The sequence below is a fragment of the Hippopotamus amphibius genome, chromosome 2, assembly GCF_030028045.1.
Source record: "Hippopotamus amphibius kiboko isolate mHipAmp2 chromosome 2, mHipAmp2.hap2, whole genome shotgun sequence".
Lineage (NCBI taxonomy): Eukaryota > Metazoa > Chordata > Mammalia > Artiodactyla > Hippopotamidae > Hippopotamus > Hippopotamus amphibius.
Window position 1 is genome coordinate 214,196,028 of NC_080187.1, and position 22,738 is coordinate 214,218,765.

The 22,738-nt window shown below is 48.9% G+C and overlaps 1 protein-coding gene across 3 annotated transcripts; it reads left to right on the forward strand.

Annotated features, from left to right (window-relative positions):
* The first annotated feature begins 7,023 nt into the window (after positions 1-7,023).
* Positions 7,024-21,500, forward strand: TBC1D21 (TBC1 domain family member 21). Of its 3 annotated transcripts, XM_057724392.1 has the most exons (11): positions 7,144-7,203; positions 13,651-13,758; positions 13,896-13,999; positions 14,949-15,043; positions 15,554-15,664; positions 15,781-15,881; positions 16,794-16,890; positions 17,242-17,342; positions 20,071-20,187; positions 20,881-20,964; positions 21,343-21,375. In XM_057724392.1, exons 1-11 carry the CDS (start codon positions 7,144-7,146, stop codon positions 21,373-21,375), a joined length of 1,011 nt encoding a protein of 336 aa, XP_057580375.1. The 3 variants fall into 3 exon arrangements, with proteins under 3 accessions (XP_057580377.1, XP_057580375.1, XP_057580376.1); XM_057724394.1 differs by lacking the exon at positions 15,554-15,664 and having other exon boundaries at positions 7,024-7,203; positions 21,343-21,500; XM_057724393.1 differs by lacking the exon at positions 13,651-13,758.
* Positions 21,501-22,738: the final 1,238 nt, after the last annotated feature.

A 22,738-nucleotide genomic window follows, 5' to 3' on the forward strand; every position in this document is an offset into this window, starting at 1 on the left:
AGGCTGACTTTATAACATCACGTTTTGCTGAGATCTAAAGATACGAGGACAGGAGTCAGGAAATTGGATTCTACTTACAGGTCTGCCTTTGATTTGCTGTGTGACCTTCAGCAAGTTACTGCCCCACTCTGGAGCTTGATTTCTCTATCTATGACATAGAATTGCTGTCACTGTTTTCTAGGGCTCAGTTTACAACCCTGTGATCAAGACTAGCCTATAGCCAGGTCAGGGCTCGATGCGGGTTCAGACTGTAGAATTGTCTTTCTCAGATCCTGTCGCAGAAGAATTGCCCCCACAACCCTGACTGCCTCCAAGTCCTTGGCCAACTGTTTTTCTGTATAGTCCCATCACTGGAAAGAGCTGCTTTGCCAGCAAAGCAGCATCTTGAGTCCGTGGGCTCTGCCCAGGAGGGAGAGGAACAATTCCTATAACAGCACTGTCCCCAGCTGCTCAAGGACTACAAAAGGCAGAGAAGCTTGCAGGCGCTGCCCCTCAAAGGCTAGGGGAAGAAGAGAATGGGGCATGGTGCAGGGGAGGAGCAGGCGGTGGGAGGAGGAACGTCCTGGGACCTTCTGCCTCCGGGTGCTGCGTGCTTATAATCACACCAGATTGGTGAGTTAGGTTAGGGTTGGGAAGCCTCTTCCTCCCTGAATGCTGGCCTACCCCAGGCAGCTGCAGCCCCTCCCCAGCTGGGCAAGTGAAAGAGTTGTAGACACAGAGGAATTAGGATCCTCCACTCATGTTCTGCCCCCGAGAGCAGGCCCCAAAGACAGAGAACAGGGGCTGCAGGAGTCCTGATCCTCCAAGCAGGACTCACGAGCTGACACTACTTAGGCATCAGCCAGCTGCCTCCTTTTGAGAATCCCAGTAATAAGCTTCGTGTATCTGGCCTCCAGAACAATCATGGACCTACTCATTAGGTCAGAGCCAGAGCTCTCAGAGTCTCCCAGGGCCTGGAGGATAGAATTGTTCCAGAAAAGGGAAAGAATGGGTGGGAAAGGAATATTTCTGGCCTCCCTGCTTTGTGAGGTGCTGGTGTGTGTCGGGACATCCTCTCTGCCTCTAGGACTAAATCTGCAGCATCCTCCTTTCCCTCCCCAGACCCCAGCTCAGCATGCCCCCTTCCATCACTCTGGAAACCTGGTATCCTCCTGCTCTGCTCTGTCCCTCGTGAACTCTGCCCTCCTGGAAGTCCCCAGAGTCAGCCCTTTGCCCACCAGCACCCCTCGTTGGCCTCCTCAGCTCGGGCTCTCTCTGGGATGGGAACTGTCCATGATCTGCTGCCAGGACCCACGAGGCCCAGAGGTGCCACCCCTGGCATCCTGCCCAGGTGTGTGCACCTGTGGCCGTGGGTGTGTTTGTGTGCACTCGTGTATACACACATGCATGGACTTTCTAGTACACACTTTAGACAGCAAGTTTCACACAGAAGTGAGATGCCCTGGATTAACTTTGTGCTAGGGGGTCCCAGCAGAGAGTTTCTTGGGAGGTTCAAGGTTAGCCTGGATGTGCTCTGGAGCAAATAATAATAACACAAACAACTGCTTAGACTATGCTGGACACTCTACTAAGCACTATGCAGACATTAAACCACATAACACTATTATCAAGTAGATATCGTTTCCCCAATTTACAGGTGAGGAAACAGCCTGGGAACTTGAATAACTTGCCCTGGGTCACACAGCAAGTAGGTTGTAAGACTGGAATCTGAACCTAGGTCTGTTTGATTACAAAACTAATGCTTCTCCCCTCCTATTCTCATCTATACATTATCCTGGAAAGAGAGGAGAATGCAGTTCATTTCTCCCCAAACCCATAGATTAAGCCTTAATTTCACAAAAAGAGCTTTATACCCCTGGATTTAAGATCCATGACTCCTGATGGGGAGCATGGAAGGGTGTGGGCAGAGGAAATAATGGGTCTTCACCTAGAGAAGGCCTCCCAGAGCTGTTGGGGAGAAATCCGTCTAAGCTTTGATAGGGTGATGGAGTTGGATTTACAGGTCTCAGTCCGCACTGCTATTCCTGGAGCCCTGGGTGTACAAGGTTCTCACTGCTTATTCTTGTGGCTTCTGCCTGCTCCACAGACACCGTAGGGATGAGGATGCTGGGAAGTGACTCAGGTGAAGTGGTCAGAGGCACCACTGGACACAGCAGATTTTGCCTGTGCTGGGAGATGCTGCCCATTCCTTTCTTTCTTGGATTTAAGTTGCAGGGAAAATGCATTATTTTCTCATTAAAAATTTATTTTGGAACAGATAGCCTTCAGAGATGTAATTAGCCACATTATTTCTCTCCATTAGCAGTCCCTGGAGTTTGCTGGAATTCCTCGTCCTTTTTCCTCTCCATTTCACTCTTTCCATCCTCTTTACATGCTAGGTTGTAACACTTCCCCACTGCCTCCCCCAACCACCACCACACACTCTGTTTTTGGATTGAATAACTATTTTACAGTCTGGATGAGGAGTTAGAGCAAGCTCCCTCCTCCCCACTGGGCTCTAGGATCACAGTCTCCTAAGCCAGCAAGGGGTTCAAAGATGCCCACTTCTGCCCACAGGACGAGAGAGGCAGCTTGATGTGACACAGAGCTGGCCTGCCTGGTACACAATCCAGGCAGAGCTAGGAGGTTTCTCGCTCCCCACTTACTAGCTGGGGGATCGCAAGCCAATAACTTCTATTGCCCTCACAGGCTGGTCAAGATTGGCATGGACATATATAAAGCAGTTCCTGTGAGGTATATATCCTATAAAAGGCAGCTGTGATTGGGGTGTTCAGGGACAAGAGGGGGCTTCTGGGGGCTGAATAAGCGGTACATAGGACAGCATGAAAGACAAAGCCTAGTCTCACTGAGAATGGGAGTCCTGTGCTTGGTAGTGGCCCAGGGCTGGGGGCCTGGAGCCAGGGAGGACCATGCCGAGGACCCCCTAAGGAGCACGACCCCTTCAGAGCAGAAGGCAGTTCGTGGGGCCTCAGCTGCGCAGGGCTGAGTGCCTCTCTTTTGCTGACTGTGCTGGCTTCACCAGAGTCGCTCCTGTGGGTTGTTCCTGGCGTGCATGATAGCTGGATCGAAGGGGACAGACGTGTCGTCTTCAACGGACGGAGGGGAAGGGCAGAGCAAGCGAGGGCTCCCCAAGGTGATGGCCAGTGGCCCCAAATGCAGCAGATAACCTTGTGGCACTCCAACTAGCTCCGGGGACTTTAGGTGGCTGGGCTGGCTATTGCTCTGGGGAACTGCAACACCGCATGCTCAGAAGACAGCTGTCTCCCCCCAGGCCCCCAGCCCCCTGCTCCCCTCCCGCCAGTGACACATGATGTGCAGCTGTCTCCAGCATCGTCAGAAATACCGCTTTCTGAGGGGGCAAGGGCAGAAAACCTGCTGCTGAAAATCTAAACTTAACCCAGTTCCCTGCAACAAGGGGCAAAGAGAAAAGTACCGCTTGAGCATAAAAGATTGCTGGCACTTTGCAGTGAAATAAAATCATCATGCAGGTGATTTATACCAAGAAGTAGCATGCCCCAGACTACACAGTCATGGGTAGGTGTCCTTTGAACGGGGGCTACCGAGTAACTGTTACAGGGACATGGCGCATCACGTGTCCCAGAGTTGTGTCCTGCTGCATTGACAAGAAGGGAAGAGGAGTGAACTCCGTTTCTAATACTGGCCTCACCCAGCTTTTATAGCAACCGTGTCCTCAGGTTCCTGGAGAAAGGCAGAGAACCAGAAACTGTCTGGCTCACAGGATCTTTGAACGTTTGCACTGATGTTCTTGCAAGCCTCGTGGAAGCCAGCGGTATCTTGACTCAAGTCTAGTTCACAGAGATTTTTACAGACCCGTCCTGGGGATTGGTAATACTAATTGCAATGCTGAGGTTCATGACCACGCCTGTGCCCTGGGCTCCCGGCCCATGCCGGGCTCTTTCCACACATGGCTTCATTTACCCTCCCGTTTCATGAGGTATTATCATCCCCCTACCTGGGACGTATGATGCTGAGACTTAGAAAGAGTAAGAGATGGTGTCAAGCAAACGACACCTGCTACTACCTCCAGGGGAGGAGACCCACCCACCAGAGAGGACAGCAAACGGCACAGCAATGCCTGCCACTGGCATCGCAGAATGTCAACCCACTCCGTGGTCTACAAGTGTCAGGGCCGCCAAGAAAGACACGACTCACACAGGCACTGGAGGGAAGACTGCTTTACTCACACGGAGAAGTGACAGAGCAGGATCAGCCTCAGGAGTAGGCACCGGTCCCCCAGGGCCCCGCAAAGACTCCACTCCCTCCCTGCCAGGTGGAGCTACAGCAGTGGAATTGGCCATGCACTGTACAACAGACGCACTCAAGCAGAGCAAAGGAGCACGCACTGCATCTGAAACAGGGAAAGACATCCCCACACAAGGCAATAAATCTAGCACAGCCTGCGAGGGCTCCCCATCTCTCGGCCAGGGAGTGTTCCAGGCTCAAGGCCCACTCGCCCACGGCCAAGCAGGGCTGGAAAGACGGCATGCACGAGATGGCCTTTCCCAAGAGCTGGGACCAAGTTCCCATGGTGGGTGGGCGGCAGGGTTAGGATCTGAAGCCGGGTTTTACTACCACCAAAGCCCGCGAGCCTTCTAATGCTTGAACACTGTATGTCTGAGATGAGACACTCTTCCCTCGGCACCTCTTGCCTCTCACCGTTTCCATACAGCAGACCGAGGCACGTTTCAGTATCACTGGGGTTCCCTTGCCTACTTCTCCTGGATAAGAAACCCAGAAAAACTGTCTCACAGATCAGTGCTGCAAGTTGCAAATACACATGCTATGTGGAGCAGGGCATAGATCAATAGGCTCTGGTGGCGGCGGGGTGGGGGTATAACCAAGAGATTCCCACAGCAACTCCCTCTTCCAGGTCTGCCCTCCCGCCTCCCCACCGCAGCCCCGCAGGCAGCTGATGGACAGCCAGAGTCCTCAAAGAAAAGATGGGCTAGGAGGTTTGCTCCCTCCCAGGACATCTTTAATGCAAATTCGCCATCCCTCTAATCTCTGCCCACACTCTAATACCAAGAAGAATATTTTAAAACCCGGGATTCTTGTGCCCTGAAGAATCCCCATGTACAGAAACTTAAAGCGGAAAACTGGGCCCCCATCAGGGAGGGGGAAACGTATGAAAGAAAAGTAATGCAGGGAATCTAAAGAATTTGGGCAATTATGCAAATAAATGGACATGGTACGCACCATGTGGCCCTGGAAAAACTGAGATTGACACGTGTAAATCCCTTAGAAGAATTAGAAAAAGGAGAAAAAGGGATCAAAACCCTTCTTGCTTCAGCTCACGGTCCCGCAATTCTGTTTGAATATTAAGCCTCCACCTGGTTGCTATGAGGCTTTTGTCATATGACCAAACTACATTGGCTAATTTGGGGAAGGGTTATTATCTGCAATTGGTAGATAAGGAGCCAGAGGTGAAAAGAAGTTCAGGAGATGATGTACGTCCATCATGTTCATTTTAGAAGCCACGTTGGATTTAGCTCCCAGATTTTCCAGCTCCCTGCCTGAGCCTCAGCTCCTTAGAGCAAAATTACAGTTAATTCTCCATTGCCGACATTGTTAATGGGGAGGAACAGAGGCAGAGATAATCCCAAATGGTGAGTAATGCCCTTGCCATGCCTCCCGCCCCGGACATTTGCTTTGGAAGACTCAGGGGAAGGCATCCTGCTGTCGGAGGCTGCCCCGCACTTATTCCACCCCTCCCCTACTCAAAGCCGCCCCAACTCCTGCTCAGTGAAGACCTAGGGGCAGCAGATCAAGGGGAAGAGGCTGTCACGCTTTCCTAGGTTGGGATGGAGCAGTGGAAGGAAGCAGAGAATAAAGCATTTTGATTTAAAAGGCCTCCTGCCGTGCCGCAAGCTAGCAGAACAGTAACAGTAAATGAGACAGTGAATTGTGTCCACTGAAGACTTCCATATGGACGCTGATTCATTATGTTACTAAGGATGTGCAAGCCAGAGGTTGACTGTATTCTGATTTCATGGCTGGGGGATCCATGGCTCCGAAGGGGGGAACATCCAAATTTAAGGTCAGAGTCCAAATTCCAGCTCCAAGCTCCTGATTCCAATTTGGTTGGTCTAATTACTATCCTCTCCTAATGACTAAGGATGCTTTACAGCCAGATGGCTTTAACGGCTGAGATCTGGGTAGAAATGCAAGCGATGCTTAAGGTGGAGAACTGGCGATGCTGGAGCTCAGAAAAGCCAGCTCCTGATTTATTCAACAAATACTGAGCACCTACCAAGTGCCAGGAGGTGGGGTTGGCACTGGGAGGGGAAAGCACACGAATCAGACATTGACCCTGGCCTTAAGGGAGCTCAGGGTAGGAGGGGAGATGTGGCATGTATAGAAACCTCTCTAATATATACAGAGAGGAAAGTAAGATGAGGTCTAAGAGCTGCATTTACTCCTCTTTTCCATTAAATTATTCACTCAGTCACTTGGGCACTGTCTTTAGTGCTCTAGATATAAAGATAAATGAAACTGATCTCTGCCCCTCGAAGCTACCATGCAAATACCTAATCTGAGTCACCCAGGGAATTTTCCAAAATACAGTTCCCCAGGTCCCCAGCCCAGATATTCTGAATCTGTCTCTAAATGTGGCACCCAAGAAATCTAAAGTTCCTATTCTAGGTGTTCTCCAGGTTTTCGGTACTAGTCTGGGGGGATAACAAGTGAAGGGAGCTCAAAGGAGAGAGATCCAGAGATAGGGAGAAAGGGTTCCTAGGTCACCCCTCCCAGGAAGCCCTCCCTGACCAGCCCAGCACATTGGTCTGTATGTCCTCTGATTCCAACCCCCACTGCACATCCTGTAAGTACTATAATGTTTCTGGGTGACTGGAAGGTTTAGTCCCCTTGGTTCTTGGATGTGTCTTACCTCTAAAGCTGAGTGCTCCCACATTCCAAGGTCATTGTGATGTGGATTCCAGGGGCTTTGTGACACACACTGGCTGGCTCTGTTCAAGTATGGGAGGTCAGAAGAGGCCCAGTTCCTCCTGGGAATGCAACTCAGCCCCCAAAAGGAAGATCACCTTCCCCTGCTTAATTAAAGTGTCACGTAGGGCTCCAAGTGAGCTCTGGTCAGAGGCTGCTTTGAAGATAGCTAGCAGGGCCATGACCACCCTCTCTCCTGAAAACAGCCTCTCTGCCAGGCAGTCGGCCTCCTTCATCCTGGTGGGTGTTCTTCATTAGCTCCAACTCCCTCCCTCCCCTGCCTCTGGTTTGTATTAGGGCCATTTTCCCCTGTTGGGTGGGAAAGACTAGAACCCTGAGCTGGCCTAGAAAGTGGAGCAGGCTAGGTTAAACCTTGGTCTCACCACCATCACCAACAACAGGACTGAAAAACACAGTTCTGTTTTTACCCTTCTATTTAAGCCAGTGTTACTTTTCCCCCATGTGTGACATTCTAACTTAATTAGTCTAGGGTTGCTAGTTGTCTTAAAGATGCTGATAATTTCCTTGGTGCTTTTGCCAACAATTTTGGTGTGCTGCCACCAGGTGGCAGTAATGCTTTTGTCAGTAGGTGGTTCCACATCCAATTGATGATACGCTATTCATTTGAATTCAGCCTTAGTCATAAAATTTTCCACACAGTATATTTTTCAAAATCATAATAACTAATTAGAATGACCTTAACCAATCTCAAGTCTCATAAATCATAGTGATTTAGAGAGTGACACATAAAAAAGCAGAAATGCAAAACAGGCATCTCTCTCCCCGAATTTTAAATGTTATTGCTTTATTGTAGATTATCACCAGGCCTTGATTTGAATTTTCTTTATATCTATCTCCATTTCTCTGAACTTACAGAAGGATAATAATAAAGTAGCAAACTGTCATGTAGCATTTATTATGTACAATGACTGTTCGAAATGCTTAATTTTTAGTCAGTCTCATAACTCTAGGAGGTGGACGAAGCTATCATCTTCACGTTATAAATGAGACAATTGAGGCCCAGGCACTAAGCAACTTGCCTACAGACCCACAGCTACTAAGTAGCAGAGCTGGTATTTCAACGCAGGCTGTGGAGTCCACCTTCTAAATCAGTGATTCTCCAAGTGCAGCGCCTGAGTCTCGTCGACTAAAAAAAGTGCACAACGTGAGAGTTGCGAGTTGAGTTTATTTGGGGCAAAATGAGGACTGCAGCCCGGGAGAGAGCATCCCAGAGAGCTCTGAGAATCTGTTCCAAAGAGGCAGGGGGGAAGATTAGTATATATGTATTCTTGGTAAAGGAGGAGTACATGCAATCAAACACATTTTTTGTAGGGGGTTTTCTGCTAGTCACAAGGAGCAGACGTCACCATGTAGAGATTTAGTGCTTTTCTAGATATGAGGAGATGCAAGGGTTGGGCTCATAAAATCAGCTCCTGAAGACCCGTTCCACCCATTTTCCAAAGCACAGAGTGCCTTATTGCTGATCTCCACCCTGAACTCCCTTCAGGGGATGTGGAAGGTCAGCAGCTGCAGCAGCACGTGTGATTTAATCCTCGTAGAGGCAGATGGCAAGTGCCCATGGCAAGTGCCCATCTACAGTTGACAGTCTGCAGCATCAGCATCCACTGGGGACTTGTGAGAAATGCAGATTCTTGAGCCCCCAGAGCTTCTGAACCAGAAGCTCTGGGGGTGGGGCGCATTGATCTGTGGTTTAACAAGCCCTCTGGGTGATTCTGATGTGCAGCTAACTTTGAGAACCGCTGTTTAAAGCCATTTTTTAAGATGACTGTGCTCCACTGATGATATCCCCTCCACACCTGGTTGATGATAATCACTCAGATACCTTTCAAGTGGCACACATCCCCCCAAGCTTTCTATCTGAATATGCCTGCCCTCCTTGGGCCACCCCCTATCGCCTTGGTAAGAATCACTGACATGGTTACTGTTGGGAGTATGTCTTGTCCCTCAGGTGAACGCAGGCCTTACTGAGGGCTCTGTTGCTATGAGTATTCACAGCAACATGACATCAAAAACCCTCATAGAAAGTTTTCCTTATCCTCCAGTGGCTTTCTTATTTTACTAAAAAAAAAAACACTGGAGAAAATCCTTAACCCAATGATGCAGCGGGGAAGGAGGGTGGAAAGATGTATGCCTTGCAGCCAAGGCCGCTAACAGCTGGTAGAGGGTCTGAACCATTTAAAGCTCTCTTTTCCAGGGGAGGCATGGCCAAGCTTTCCCCAGGTTTGCTGGTGGAGAGCTTTAACCTGTTTAGGCATACCACAAAGGTGGGAGATTTCCACATCTGCTCTACCTAGCAGTACTCTTGCCAGGGGACTAGGAAAGGCACTATCCAGAGTTGAAGAGTACCCAGCACCTCAAGGACTATCAGGGTCTCCTCCTGGATGACCAGGTCATTATACCCAGACTGTGGGCAGGGTGTTAATAGGTTGGCAGAGCAAGGAATGGAGAATATAGGAGAAGGAAGATGGATGTGAGTGGCCATTGAGATGACCATCTCCATCACTTTGAAGGACCCCTGGATAGATTCTATGATTTCTGGCATGGACAGGTGGTGTGGATGTACTGATGAAGGGAGGGAGGGGACGTCCTGTGGAAATTCCTATCCCCCACCCTCACCATAGCCCTCTGCAGGTGGTCAGGCTTTTTCTGCTTGTCCTTGGCTTGCTAGCAAATGTCTTAGATGTTCTGGTGGGTGGCCATGATTTGCTGGGTCTGAGGGAGATAGAGGGAAGTGGTTGGGCAGAGAGAAGTGGAGTTTGCTGGAAGAGGTCAGTGGCTTTTTATAAATAAATTCAGCCCCAGCAAAGTAGGCAGATGGCCAATTGTTGCAGGTAGAGGTTTAGTAATGCAAATTCTCTGAGTGCTCAGCAGATGCCTTCCTGCGATGTTTCTAATCATCTCTGCTTTATTATGTTGATGCCATATCTTTTATTACAGTGTTCTGCGCATCTTACTTTGATTACTTTGACACTTTCATTGTGTTTGACCCTTTTTTCATATCTTTGTTCATCATTTACTTTTTAATCTTTCCATGGCATTTAATTTTAAGGTATACCTTTTGTTAACAGCTTGTGTAGGGTGTATGTTTTTTATTCAAACTTAAAATCCTTGCCTTTTACACTCCCTGGTGGCATGCCATTGGGGTTAAGCACCCTGACTCTTGCACCAAACAGCTCTAGGTTCAAATATCAGCTCTGATATTTACTGTGTGACTTCCGAAATACTAATCAACCCTCTAGGGCTCTGGTTCCCTAATATGTAGAACAGTGTAACAACCTCACCTACCTCATAGGTGGTTGTGCAGATTAAACAACTGGTAAAGGTAAAGTGCTGAGAATATTATCAGTGCTTTTTAAGTGTTTACAACTAATAAGGGAATTTAAGCATTTATTTCCATAATTGATTTCTTTGGGTTTCTATCATTTTTATGTTTTATGTGCTTATTGATTTCTTGCTGTTTCCTGTATTGTTTGTTTTTATTTTTTAAAGTGAATTAGAAGGAAAATGTCCTATTCTTATAAATCTCTAATTTTAAAAGTAAAAAAATAAAACAATTTCTTCTGACACTATCCTTCAAACTAATAAAAAGTTGAATCTGTAGTTAAAAATCTTCCCACAAAGAATACTCCAGGCCCAGATGGCTTCACTGGTTATACCAAATATTGAAGAAAGAAACAACACGAATTCTATACAAACGAGTCTAAAAAACTGAAATGTAGGAATACACCCCTACTTATTCTATGAGGCCAACATTTCCCTGATGCCAAAATCACCCTGATGCCAAAATCAAAGACATTACAAGAAAACAAAATTATAGACCAATATCTCTCATGAACAATGATGTAAAAATCCTAAATAAAACTGTAGCAAATAACATCCAATGATGTCTAAAAAGGATAATACATCACTGGTGGGGTTTATCCAAGGAATGATTTAACATTCAGAATAATTCAATATAATTTACCATTTTAACAAACTAAAAAAAGAAAAACCGTATGATCATCTCCATAAATGCAGAACATCCATCCCTGATAAAAACTCTCAGCAAACGAGGAAGAGGAGGGAACTTCCTCAGCCTGATAAAGGGCACATCTACAAAAAGCCTACAGTTAACATCATACCGAATCATGAAAGGCCGAATGCTTTTCCTCTAAGACAGGAACAAAGCAAAGGTGTCTGCTCTCACCACTTTTATTCGACATTGCCCTTGAAGTTCTAGCCAGTGTATAAAACATGAAAAAGAAATAAAAGGCATCCAGTGGAAAGGAAGAAGTGAAACTGCCTTTATTCACAGATAACATGATCATCTGTGTCAGGGTTGCCAAACTTTTTCTGTAAAGGTCAAGATAGTAAGGACTTTAGCCTTTGTGTGTCATACTTCTCTGTTGTAACTACTTAACTCTGCCATTGTAGCATCAGAGCAGCCATAGACAACAAATGAGTGAATGGGCATGGCTGTGTGCCAATAAAACTTTATTTAAAAAAACAGATTAGCCACTGGATTGGGCCCATGGGTTGTAGTTTGCTGATTGTTGGCCTATACAACAAATCCTATGGATCCACCAAAAAAGCTACTAGGACTAATATGTGAGGTTAGCAAGGTTGTAGGATACAAGATCAATACGTAAAGATCCACTGTATCTGTATATATATACTAGCAATGAACAGTTGGAAGTTGAAAGTTTAAAAATAACAGCTTTTACAACAGCATCCAGAATGAATTGGGAGATTGGGATTGCCATATATACATTACTAATAAGAAAAAAAATATATCAAATTGTACAATTTAAATATATGCAGTTTATTGAATGTCAAAAAAACCCCCACATAATAGCATCCAAAAAATGAAATATTTAGGGATAAATCTGACAAAATATATGAGTAACCTACCAAAAACTACAACACATTGCTGAGAGAAGTTAAAGATGACCTAGATAAAAGGAGAAATATATACTGTGTTCATGGGTCAGAAGATTCAATAATGTTATCAATTCTCCCCAAACTGATCTATTGGTTCAGTGCAATCCCCATCAAAATCACAACTGTCTTTATTGTAGAAATTGACCAGCTGACTAAAATTCATAAGGAAACGCATTCCTAAAGTTTATGCATTCCCTTTTATAATTAAGGATCCCGGGACATGGCCCAGCTCTGCTATTCCCTTCCACTTCCTGCTGAGTGGTGCAGCCTCTGCGTATAGGCTGGGAAAACATGATAGCTGTCGCGGGTCAGAAGCCTGGCTCCGACCAGCTCAGACGACAGCATCTGTGTGGTTGGGATGTGGCAACAGGGAAGGCTTTTCTTTCCAAGGGTAGGCCAAGGCCAAGATATTGTACTTTCTTGGGCCCATATGTTCTATTTTGGTTTAGAGGATGGAGCATGTACAAGTCATTAAACTGTATTGCTCAATCCATGTCTATCAAACATGGAGTGAGTGGAACTTATCCCAAATTTGGGCCTGTGGGCTCTGATTTTTCATTTCCATTGTTGTTTTACTTCTAACACCTTTCTACACATGTGGTCAGTGGACCAGCATCAGAAATCCCCTGGGAGTTTGTTAGAAATGTGTCATCTTGGGCCCCACCCCAGACCTACTGAGTCAGAATCTGCATTTTAAGAAGATCCTCAGGTGACTTCAATGCAAATTTAAATTTGAGACACATGTGCATATTCAGGTATATATTAATGGGAAGTTGGGAGGAGATCTCTCTCTCCCTCTCTCAGACATGTCTAGTCACTTGCCAAGCTCTGTCCACCAGCACACTTTCAAGTTTGCGATGTGACATTTCAAGATATTCTCTCCAATACAAGACTCCCCTAGGAATCTTCCCTGGTTCTAACAGGAATTCAACTCCTAATTATTGTTTTATGAGCATTTTAAATTACTTTGTATGCACTGCACTCACCTTCCCCCAACACACACACACACACACACACTCTCACCTCTTATATAACCAGAAACCATTCCTTATGATGCACTGTTTAACTCTACTAGGAAAGGTAAAACAGAGCTCATGGATGTGTTTAATTAGTGCTTATTTTATATTTTTCCATTATCAAAGCAGTCTATATTATTATTATTACAGGAAAGTTTGAAAATACAAGAAAAAGGGAAAAATTACTTATCCTATCATTCAAAGATTTTGTTTTTAGGTGTTTTTTTCCAGGGTCTTTTTTTTTTTTTTAAGTCTTTTATAGTGGTTAATTCACTATAAGAGTATATAAGGTGCAGTTTGTATAGCATGTAACAGATGTATATGAATATAGTACAGAGAGAGAATAGATACTGAATATACAGTTTTGTTTTCTGCTTTTTTCCGTTAACATGTGTATTTTCCCAGATTATTATTCATTCCCTGTAAGCATCAATTTAAGTGCCTCGCAGTATCCCATTGAGCATATAAACCATAGTTTACTTAACTATTTCCTTATTGCCCAACATGTAGAGAGTGCTTGCATTTTTCATTTTGGAAAGTAGTATGCAATGAAAATTATTGTGCACACAGCGTTTTTCTATATTTTCAGTAATTTCCTCAGGATAAATTTCCAGAAGTGAGTCAGAGGCTGTGAACTTTGATTCACGTTGCAAAATCCAGAGTATAACACTCAAAAATCACACTTAAAGGAACGCCAAAGGTTCCTAACTGAGGTGGTTGTCCTTGCCAGGTGAAGAGAAAACCACCCATTGACAAGACGGAATGGGACAGCTTCTTTGACGAGAACGGTCACTTGGCCAAGTCACGAGACTTCATTTGTGTTAACATCCTGGAAAGGGTATGGTCCAAAGCTACCCTTGGCCTCGCCCTGGAACGGGGGGGCATGGGTGGGCAAGGGGCAGGCATGGCATTGGGAGGGGCCCTGTGGGCAGGCATCCGGAGGGCCCACGACCTCTCACCTCCACCCCCACCCAGGGCCTGCACCCCTACGTGAGGACGGAAGCCTGGAAGTTCCTCACGGGCTACTACTCATGGCAGAGTTCCCAGGATGAGCGGCTCACGGTGGACAGCACAAGGAGGTAGAACCTTCCAGATCCTGTCAGCAGAGGGTGGGTGGCAGTGCAGGTGGGAGGGGTGCCCACCCGAGCCTGGTAGGTTCAGGCTGCTTCCTGCAAATGAACTTCTCTTTCCAAGAGACAAAACCCCCACGGCACTCCCGACTCAGGGCTTGCACAGGGGCCTCGGCTCCTTCCCCCACTCCCACTCCCAACCCCACACCCCAGCCCGGCCATGTTTACCACTCCTCACACTGCCAGCTGGAGCTTGCTCCCAGCACCTCCTCACACTGTCCCCGGCCCAGCCTGGCCCGGCCCAGCCATCCCTAGGCCTGCTCAGCCTTCTTGAGGAGGGGAAGAGTCACACACCCAGGGGCCAGCCAGAGAATAATCCAGGGCAGCTGGGGATCTAAGGCTCCCCTGGATCATCCAGAACGATCTCATCTCAAGATCCTTAAGTTAAATACACCTGCAAAGACCCTTTTCCCAAAGAAGGTCATATTCACAGGTTCCAGGGGTTAGGGCATGGACTTATCTTTGGGGAGGGGTCACCATTCAACCCTCTACACCACCTAAGCTTGTTCTAATGACAGGCACAAAACACTGCCTCATCCAGTCCTTCCAGTTCTGAGGCATAGGTGCTAGTGTTAGCCCCATTCTGCAGACGAGGAAACTGAGGCTTAGAGAGGGCTAGTGATATCCTCAAGACTTGACCCTAATGACAGACAACCAGATCTTAACTTGTGGATCCAGGATTCAGGTGCAGTGGTCAGACTGCAGAGCCACGAGGTTAAACCCGTCTCCCTGCTGCACTCCAGCAGCACATCAGAGGATGGTTAGGGCTGGCACAAGCAGTGGGCAGGAGAGGCGGCACAGGTAGCGGGCACTGCCTGGGAGAGGGCGCTGCTCATATTTCCCCCGACTGGCCTGGAGGGAAAGGCTGCCTTGTTCAGCCTCGGTTCTGTTCTCCCAGGAAGAACTACGAGGGCTTATGCCAGATGTACCAGAAGATTCAGCCCCTTCTGGAAAACCTGCACCGAAACTTCATAGAGACTCGGAATAATATCAGTGAGCCAAGGGAGATGGGCCAGGCTGGGCAGAGGGGAGGGTTGGAAGTCATCCCTGCCCCCTCCCCAGTCACGTCTGTGTGCTGGTTCCTGGGAGCTGCCTTGACGTGTGCCAGGAATTTTGCCGGCTAAACCTTGGTTAGTCCATCCACCTAGCTCTACCAGCTGCCCCTAGATGCCCAGCACCATGTGTCCCTGGGTGTATGCTGTTCCTGCAGTTTGTCTACATTTCTTCCCCCCTTGGCCTTGAACTTGGCTGAATTTTAGTTGGATGGGGGTGGGACAGCCCTGGCAAAGGGTACAGCCTGGTCAAACATTTGGAGGTGGGAGAAAACCCAGGCAGCTCAGGTTGTGGAGGGGGCAGAGCCTGGCGAGCTGATGTACCTTTTTCATAGCCCCTTCCCAGGATGTCCTGGGTCCTACCCTCTTGGACTGGGGGGGATAAACTCACCCACGGACCTTCTGCTGGAGGTGATCTGGTGCCCGCTCCCATCCCTTGCCCCCAACCTAGCGTACGACATCCAGAAACTCTATGACAAAGACCCCCTGGGCAATGTCCTTATCGATAAGAAGAGGCTGGAGAAGATTCTCCTCCTGAGTTACGTCTGCAACACCCAGGCAGGTGCGCCACAGGCCTGGGCCTCCCTTCGGCCCCTTCCTCTCAACTCCTTCCTGGGACGGGACCCTGCCCAAGCCCAGGCTCCGCCCCTCCTTACTGCCCCGCCCCCTCCCCCCCAGAGTACCAGCAGGGCTTCCATGAGATGGTGATGCTTTTCCAGCTGATGGTAGAACATGACCACGAGACCTTCTGGCTTTTCCAGTTCTTCCTACAGAAAACGGTGAGAGCCGGGCCTGGCTTAGGGACCCCCTCATCCTTAAATGATCCCTTGGGGTTAGGCAGGTATTGGCAGCCCCAGCCTTTTCCTCCAGCCCTGAAACAGCCCTCTGAGTCCCAGAGGAGCTTTTCCCAGAGAAAGGCAATGCCAGCCCCAGTGGGGTGGGTTCTGGAGGGGGGTTGGCAAGCACTGGAATTGAAAAGGGGGAGAGCGATGCTCTGGGCCCAGCTTTTGTCTAAACTTGTAGGTTTGGGAAGGCCCAGCGAGGGTACCTTTCTCCTGGCATTCCCCTCCCCAAACCTGGCTCTGCTCCTGCAAATCCTCCACAGCTCCCCACAGCCTCCTGAATAAAATCCAAACACGGCAGCCAGACCTTCAAGGCCTCTGTCTTTGGTCTTGTCTCTCACTGCTACCTTCACATGACTTGCATCCAGGGCCCCCAGGGACTCAGTATTCCCACCTGTGTGATGGAGAGCTTTCGAAGGTGCTGCTCCCTGTCACTCCCTTCCTGGAAAGGCTTTCCTCGTGATCTGTGAGAAGCGGCCTAGAACCCACGCCCACCCCTCTCTCCATCCCCGCAACAACATGCACGTGGCTCTTTCCTTGTCCTGATTGGTTCAGACCTATGGTATGTGGCTGGAGGAATAACTAACTGGGTTCATTGCATTCTGAGCCACACCTGAGACACCGCCGCATGCCCACCACACACACACACACACACACACACATCACATGGACACAGGCATGATGTGCGTTTGCAAACACACATATGCTGACACCCAGACTCATACAGAGACATGTGCCCGGCCCAGAGCCAGACACACACAGTGCCTCCAGAACTGGGGAGTTGATGAAGCCAGGCTGACTCTTCTGGTGTTTTCAAGGGGTTCCCTCCCTCCCGCCCCTCTTTCCCAGGAGCACAGCTGTGTCCTCAGCATGGGGGTGGGCAAGAACCTCGACATGCTCGACAACCTGATCAACTTCCTGGACCCCATGTTCGCTGAGCACTTAAGTGAGTGCCCCCCTCTGCCACCGCACACCTCCCCCAACCAGGCAGGCGAGGGAGGGGGCCAGGACCCAGCCCAAGCCAACGGCACCCAATCAAGCGGCAGGGAGCAAGGTCATTTGGTCTTTTCTTTAGACCCTGGGAGGAGGGTTCACCTGGGTGGGGTTGGAGTCGGGACAGTGGAAAAATGCACCCCAAACAGTCTCCAAGGGCAGATGGAAAAGTGACAGCCCGGGTTTTTGTATTTTCCAAGTGTGTTTACGTGCTCAGTTGTTTGGCCTTGGCTATCTGTTTTTGTTTTATCCCGTGTTCCCCTGACCATGGGTCCCTGGCTGGCGCCTGCTTCTCTCCCCACAGAAGGGAAGGGTGCAGGGGCTGTGCAGTCCCTCTTCCCCTGGTTCTGCCTCTGCTTTCAACGTGCCTTCAAGTCCTTCGACGATGTCTGGAGGCTCTGGGAGGTGAGGTGCTCCTCTGGGGCAGAGGAATAGGCCCTACCCCTAGAGCAGGTGGCAGGGAAGCCCTTTTCCTTTCTTTCTTCTATTGCTGGATTTGGATGGAATTCAGTGGGATTTATTGAGCCAATGACCCTGCTTCTGCCCTGTTGGGAGATGTGAGAGCAGCAGTTGGTGCATCTGTTCATCTGCTCCCACCACTGCACCTTCTCAGGCAGTATGGGCAGGAGGGGCCTCGCGGCCCATGCCTGGCCTGCATGCAGCTTGCCTGACACCCTGCCTGCATGAGGGGCCTCACCCTGCCCTCACTTTGCCAGCTGCCTCTTGCGTGGCCTTCCCCTCCACCTGAGTGCCCACTTCTTCTGAGCCCTCACTACTACAGAAGGAGGTGCCCCCCAAGGACAGGTCGCACCTGCAGTTCTTTGACCCCATTCCCCAGGGCATCAGCAGATGGACCTCCCAGAAACACACCCACTGCCCGTCACTGCCCTCCCAGCTGTCCGCCCTGCAGGATCCGGCCCACCACACGGCCTTGGCATTCGCTGCCTCATGAGCCATCCCCTGCCCCTCCTCACCCCTCCCTCCTGGCCTGCTGGTCTCCATGCTCAAGTCCATGACCACTGCTAGGCCTTTGGTGACACCCCGGATTGTTGACTTTCCTTCAACCGTTGCTTTGCCAAAGCTCCACTCAAAGCTACAGAGAGTTACCCAGTAATTCTAGTCGGCCTCTCTCTCCCCCTTCTCTCTTTTTTTTTAACTTTTTAATTTTTTTATTTTTTACAATAAACTGCATATGTTTAGAGTGTACAATTTGGTATCCCAGTCTCCCAATTCGTTCCCCCACCCAACCCTCCCCACTTTCCCCAGTTGGTGTCCATATGTTTGTTCTCTACATCTGTGTCTCTATTTCTGCCTTGCAAACTGGTTGATTTGTACCATTTTTCTATAGTCCACATATATGTGTTAATACACAATATTTGTTTTTCTCTTTCTGACTCACTTCACTCTGTATGACAGTCTCTAGGTCCATCCATGTCTCTACAAATGTCCCAGTTTCATTGCTTTTTACAGCTGAGTAATATTCCATTGTATGTATGTACCACATCTTCTTTATCCATTCATCTTTGATAGACATTTCGGTTGCTTCCACGTCCTGGCTATTGTAAATAGTGCTGCAGTGAACATTGGAGTGCATGTGTCTTTTTGAATGATGGTGTTCTCTGGGTATATGTCCAGTAGTGGGATTGCTGGCTCATATGGTAGTTCTATTTTTAGTTTTGCAAGGAACCTCCATACTGTTTTCCATAGTGGCTGTATCAATTTACATTCCCACCAGCAATGCAAGAGCGTTCCTTTTTCTCCACACCCTCTCCAGCATTTACTGTTTGTAGATTTTCTGAGGATGCTCTTTCTAACCGGTGTGAGGTGATACCTCATTGTCATTTTGATTTGCATTTCTCTAATAATTAGTGATGTTGAGCAGCTTTCCATGTGCCTCTTGGCCATCTGTATGTCTTCTTTGGAGAAATGCCTGTTTAGGTCTTCTGCCCATTTTTTGATTGGGTTGTTTATTTTTTTGATATTGAGCTGGATGAGCTGTTTGTATATTTTGGAGATTAATCCTTTGTCTGTTGATTCGTTTGCAAATATTTTTTCCCATTCTGAGGGTTGTCTTTTCGTCTTGCTTATAGTTTCCTTTGCTGTGCAGAAGCTTTGAAGTTTCATTAGGTCCCCCTTATTTATTTTTGTTTTTATTTCCATTATTCTAGGAGGTGGGTCAAAAAAGATCTTGCTGTTATTTACGTCGAAGAGTGTTCTTCTTATGTTTTCCTCTAGGAGTTTCATACTGTCTGGCCTTACATTTAGGTCTTTTATCCACTTTGAGTTTATTTTTGTGTATGGTGTTAGGAAGGGTTCAAATTTCATTCTTTTACATGTAGCTGTCCAGTTTTCCCAGCACCACTTATTGAAGAGCCTGCCTTTTCTCCATTGTATATCCTTGCCTCCTTTGTCTATCCTTGCCTCCTCTGTCATAGATTAGTTGACCGTTGTTTATCTCTGGGCTTTCTACCCTGTTCCATTGATCTATATTTCTGTTTTTGTGCCAGTACCATACTGTCTTGATCACTGTAGCCTTGTAGTATAGCCTGAAGTCAGGAAGCCTGATTCCACCAACTCCATCTTTCCTTCTCGAGATTGCTTTGGCTATTCGGGGTCTTTTGCATTTCCATACAAATCGTAAAATTTCCTGTTCTAGTTCTGTGAAAAATGCCATTGGTAATTTGATCGGGATTGCATTGAATCTGTAAATTGTTTTGGGTAGTACAGTCATTTTCACAATGTTGATTCTTCCAATCCAGGAACATGGTATGTCCCTCCATCTGTTTGTGTCTTCTTTGATTTCTTTCATTAGTGTCTTATAGTTTTCTGAGTATCTCCCCCCTTCTCTCTTGCTCTTTCCCTTCCTCCTTCCCTATTCCCGCTCTCATTTTCTCTCCCTTCTCCCTCCCTCTCTCTAATGAATTCCCTGAAGCCTTTTTCTCTGAGTCTCCCAACAGCAACCATAATGCCTAGAACCCCAGAGGTTGAATGAATGGATGACTGAATGAATAGCACATCAGCAGCCAGGCCCAGGCATGGCTGACAGGGCCACGTGGTTGGTGGGTACCGCACCATCCTGAAGCATCTGTAGTCTCAGGCCACAGGCCAGGCTGAGGCTCACCCGTCCCTGCAGGTACTGCTGACGGGGAAGCCCTGCAGGAACTTCCAGGTGCTGGTGGCCTACAGCATGCTGCAGATGGTGCGCAAGCAGGTGCTGCAGGAGAGCATGACAGGCGATGACATCCTCCTGGTGAGAGCACCTCGGGCCCAGCCCGGCCCCACCAGCACCCGGAGGCCCCTAACACCCGCACCATCCCTAGTGAAGACCCCATGTTCTGGGGCCCTGGACACCAGGGCCCCCGTTGCCCCTGGGCAGGAATAGTGATGAGACTGACATACCCTGAACACTGTGTCGAGGGCCTTTATAGACCAGCTCGATTAAACCTCATGACGAGCCTGACACAGAGGGGCAATAAGACGCACCACCGTCACCCCTGTTTAGCATAGGGGGAAACTGAGGCTCTGAATGGTTCTTAACCTTTAGGCTTGATTGACTGATAGTTAACTCTTTGGCCCTAGGGTCCTCCTGTGACAAAAGTCCTAGAGTTTTCCAACAATTCTAAAAATCAGCTGAAGTCTTTGTTCAAGAAAATCTTAGATGGCACCCCAGTCATGAAAAGAGTCCTCCTAGAAGCCCATGAAACACTTGGTGGAACCCCGGGACTCCCTAGAGCCCAGAATGAAAACTGCATTTACTATCTCTCTGATATATAAGATTCCAATGGCAAAATTTCAGGCACTGTGCCGAGTTGGTTGGGGAGAGATCAAGTGGCCCCAGGGACTGCCATGAGCAGTGGCCTTGTCCCCTTGAAGCGGCAGGTCGCCACCTGTGCCAGCCTGTGCCCAGGGAGACCTGCATCCGCCCCACCTTCTCCCGGCACAGGCCTGCAACAAGCTCATCGACCTTGATGCTGATGAGCTGATCTCTGCTGCCTGCATAGTTTATGCTGAGCTCATCCAAAAGGATGTAAGTTACCCTGATTATTTGTCCTCCTTCCCTTCCTCTTCCAAGAAGCCTTCCCCTGTCTCCCAAGCCCAGCCCATGGCAGGTGTATTCAGTGTCAGAGACACAGTTTGTGCTACCGTCTCTGCCACCAACCCACAGGGGTTGCTCTGCATGGACTTCTCACGGTGTGCACGCGTAGCTCCTGCCTCTCCGAGGAGACTGTGCTTCCTGAGAACACATCCCACATCCCTCGTTCCCTGCATCCATCCTGGCAGATCTGGGCACAGGGCTGGGCACCAGGGGCTCAGGAGAATGCCACTGGCTGAATGAAATGAAGAATGAGAGCGACAGACCAATGTCTGTCCACCTCTATCTGCCGGAACCCTCCTCTCCCCCCAGGTTCCTCAGCCACTAAAGGATTTCTTTCTCTGAAGACACTCACAAGGGACAGATGCCCTGGATGGACAGGACGAGGTGGTGCTTCAGCCATGAGGTCACGATCAAGTCTGATGGGGCGTTCGGGTGAGGGTGTAGGTAATACAGCTGCAACAGCAACAGCCTTCTGGAGTCACGTTTGTGATAAGCAGTGAGTTTCCTGTGGGGGCATGTGAGGGCACAGACAGGATTGTTTAATGAGAAGAGAGGTTGCGAGGGCTCGAGAGAGGGCACACACTGGGAAGAGATTGTGATGGCCAACAACCCCTCAGTGCCTGAGGGTTTTCCACGGCTGCAGTGGTTCTGCACCGGGAAGCAAACAGTTGAGGGTATAACCGACTCTTCGAGCTGGCTGCTTCCTGTGGAAGAAACGGACACTTCTGCTAGGCTTGCTCAACCCCTGGTCCAGAGAGGAGGGCCCGACCCCAGGGCTCCCTACCCCCACGACTCCCCGTACTCTCAACACACCAGTCACACATGACGTCGTTTTTTCCAGAGCCTCTCCAGCAGTCTGTGGAAGGACACAGCCCAACTCTCTGGCTAGCAAGTGACTCCCCTCCTGGTTTCAAAGCCCCCTCACAATGGCACCTTCGTTTCTCAGCCTGGAATCCCGCCTCAGACTAAACTCTCTTTTTCCGCCTTAATCTCTCCAGAGAATGCCATCTTTCCCCTGACTCCGGCGGTGCGGTCCCTCCCTGGAGCAGAGGGGCCTGCCACCCGCTCGCCCCAGACTGTGCCCCAGCCCCGAGTCCCCAGCCCAGCCTGCCCATGCTCTGAGAGGTAGACATGAAGACAGGCCAGAAGGGGCTGAGCCTACGGAGATATGGGGGCTGGCCAGGTGCCCCCACAGCTGCTTGACAGGTGTGTACACCTGCACGTGTGTGTGCACAGGCGCACAGATACACACGCACAGAGCCCTGCCCAGGGGCCACGCTTTGTCAGAGGAGGCAGATGGATGCACAGGAGGGATGCACTGCTGTGGACTTGGCCCTTAGGGGTGAGGCACAGCCATCCTTCTCACTCTTCTGCTCCCGCCCTGTCACGCTCAGTGACCGTCGCTGGAAAGGCACTATGTCCCCAGCTAGTGTCTGGTCTCCTTCCCCTCAGGTGACCATCTCCCATCCATTGCTGGCTCTGAGTCTCTTGTCTGCTGTGCCTCTGCGGGAGGGGGTTACTCTGAAGAGTGGGGTCCCGTTCCCCCCACCAGGGTCTTTTCTGCATGGCTAAAGAGCCAGCATTTGCTGGGCAGGAAGGTGCATGGGTAAATTCATATACTGTTCTCCTCCTCAGGCTTCTGTTCCCAAGACGGTTTGTTTAAATAAGAGTTCCTCCACGGAATACAGTTCTCTAAGAACAAAGC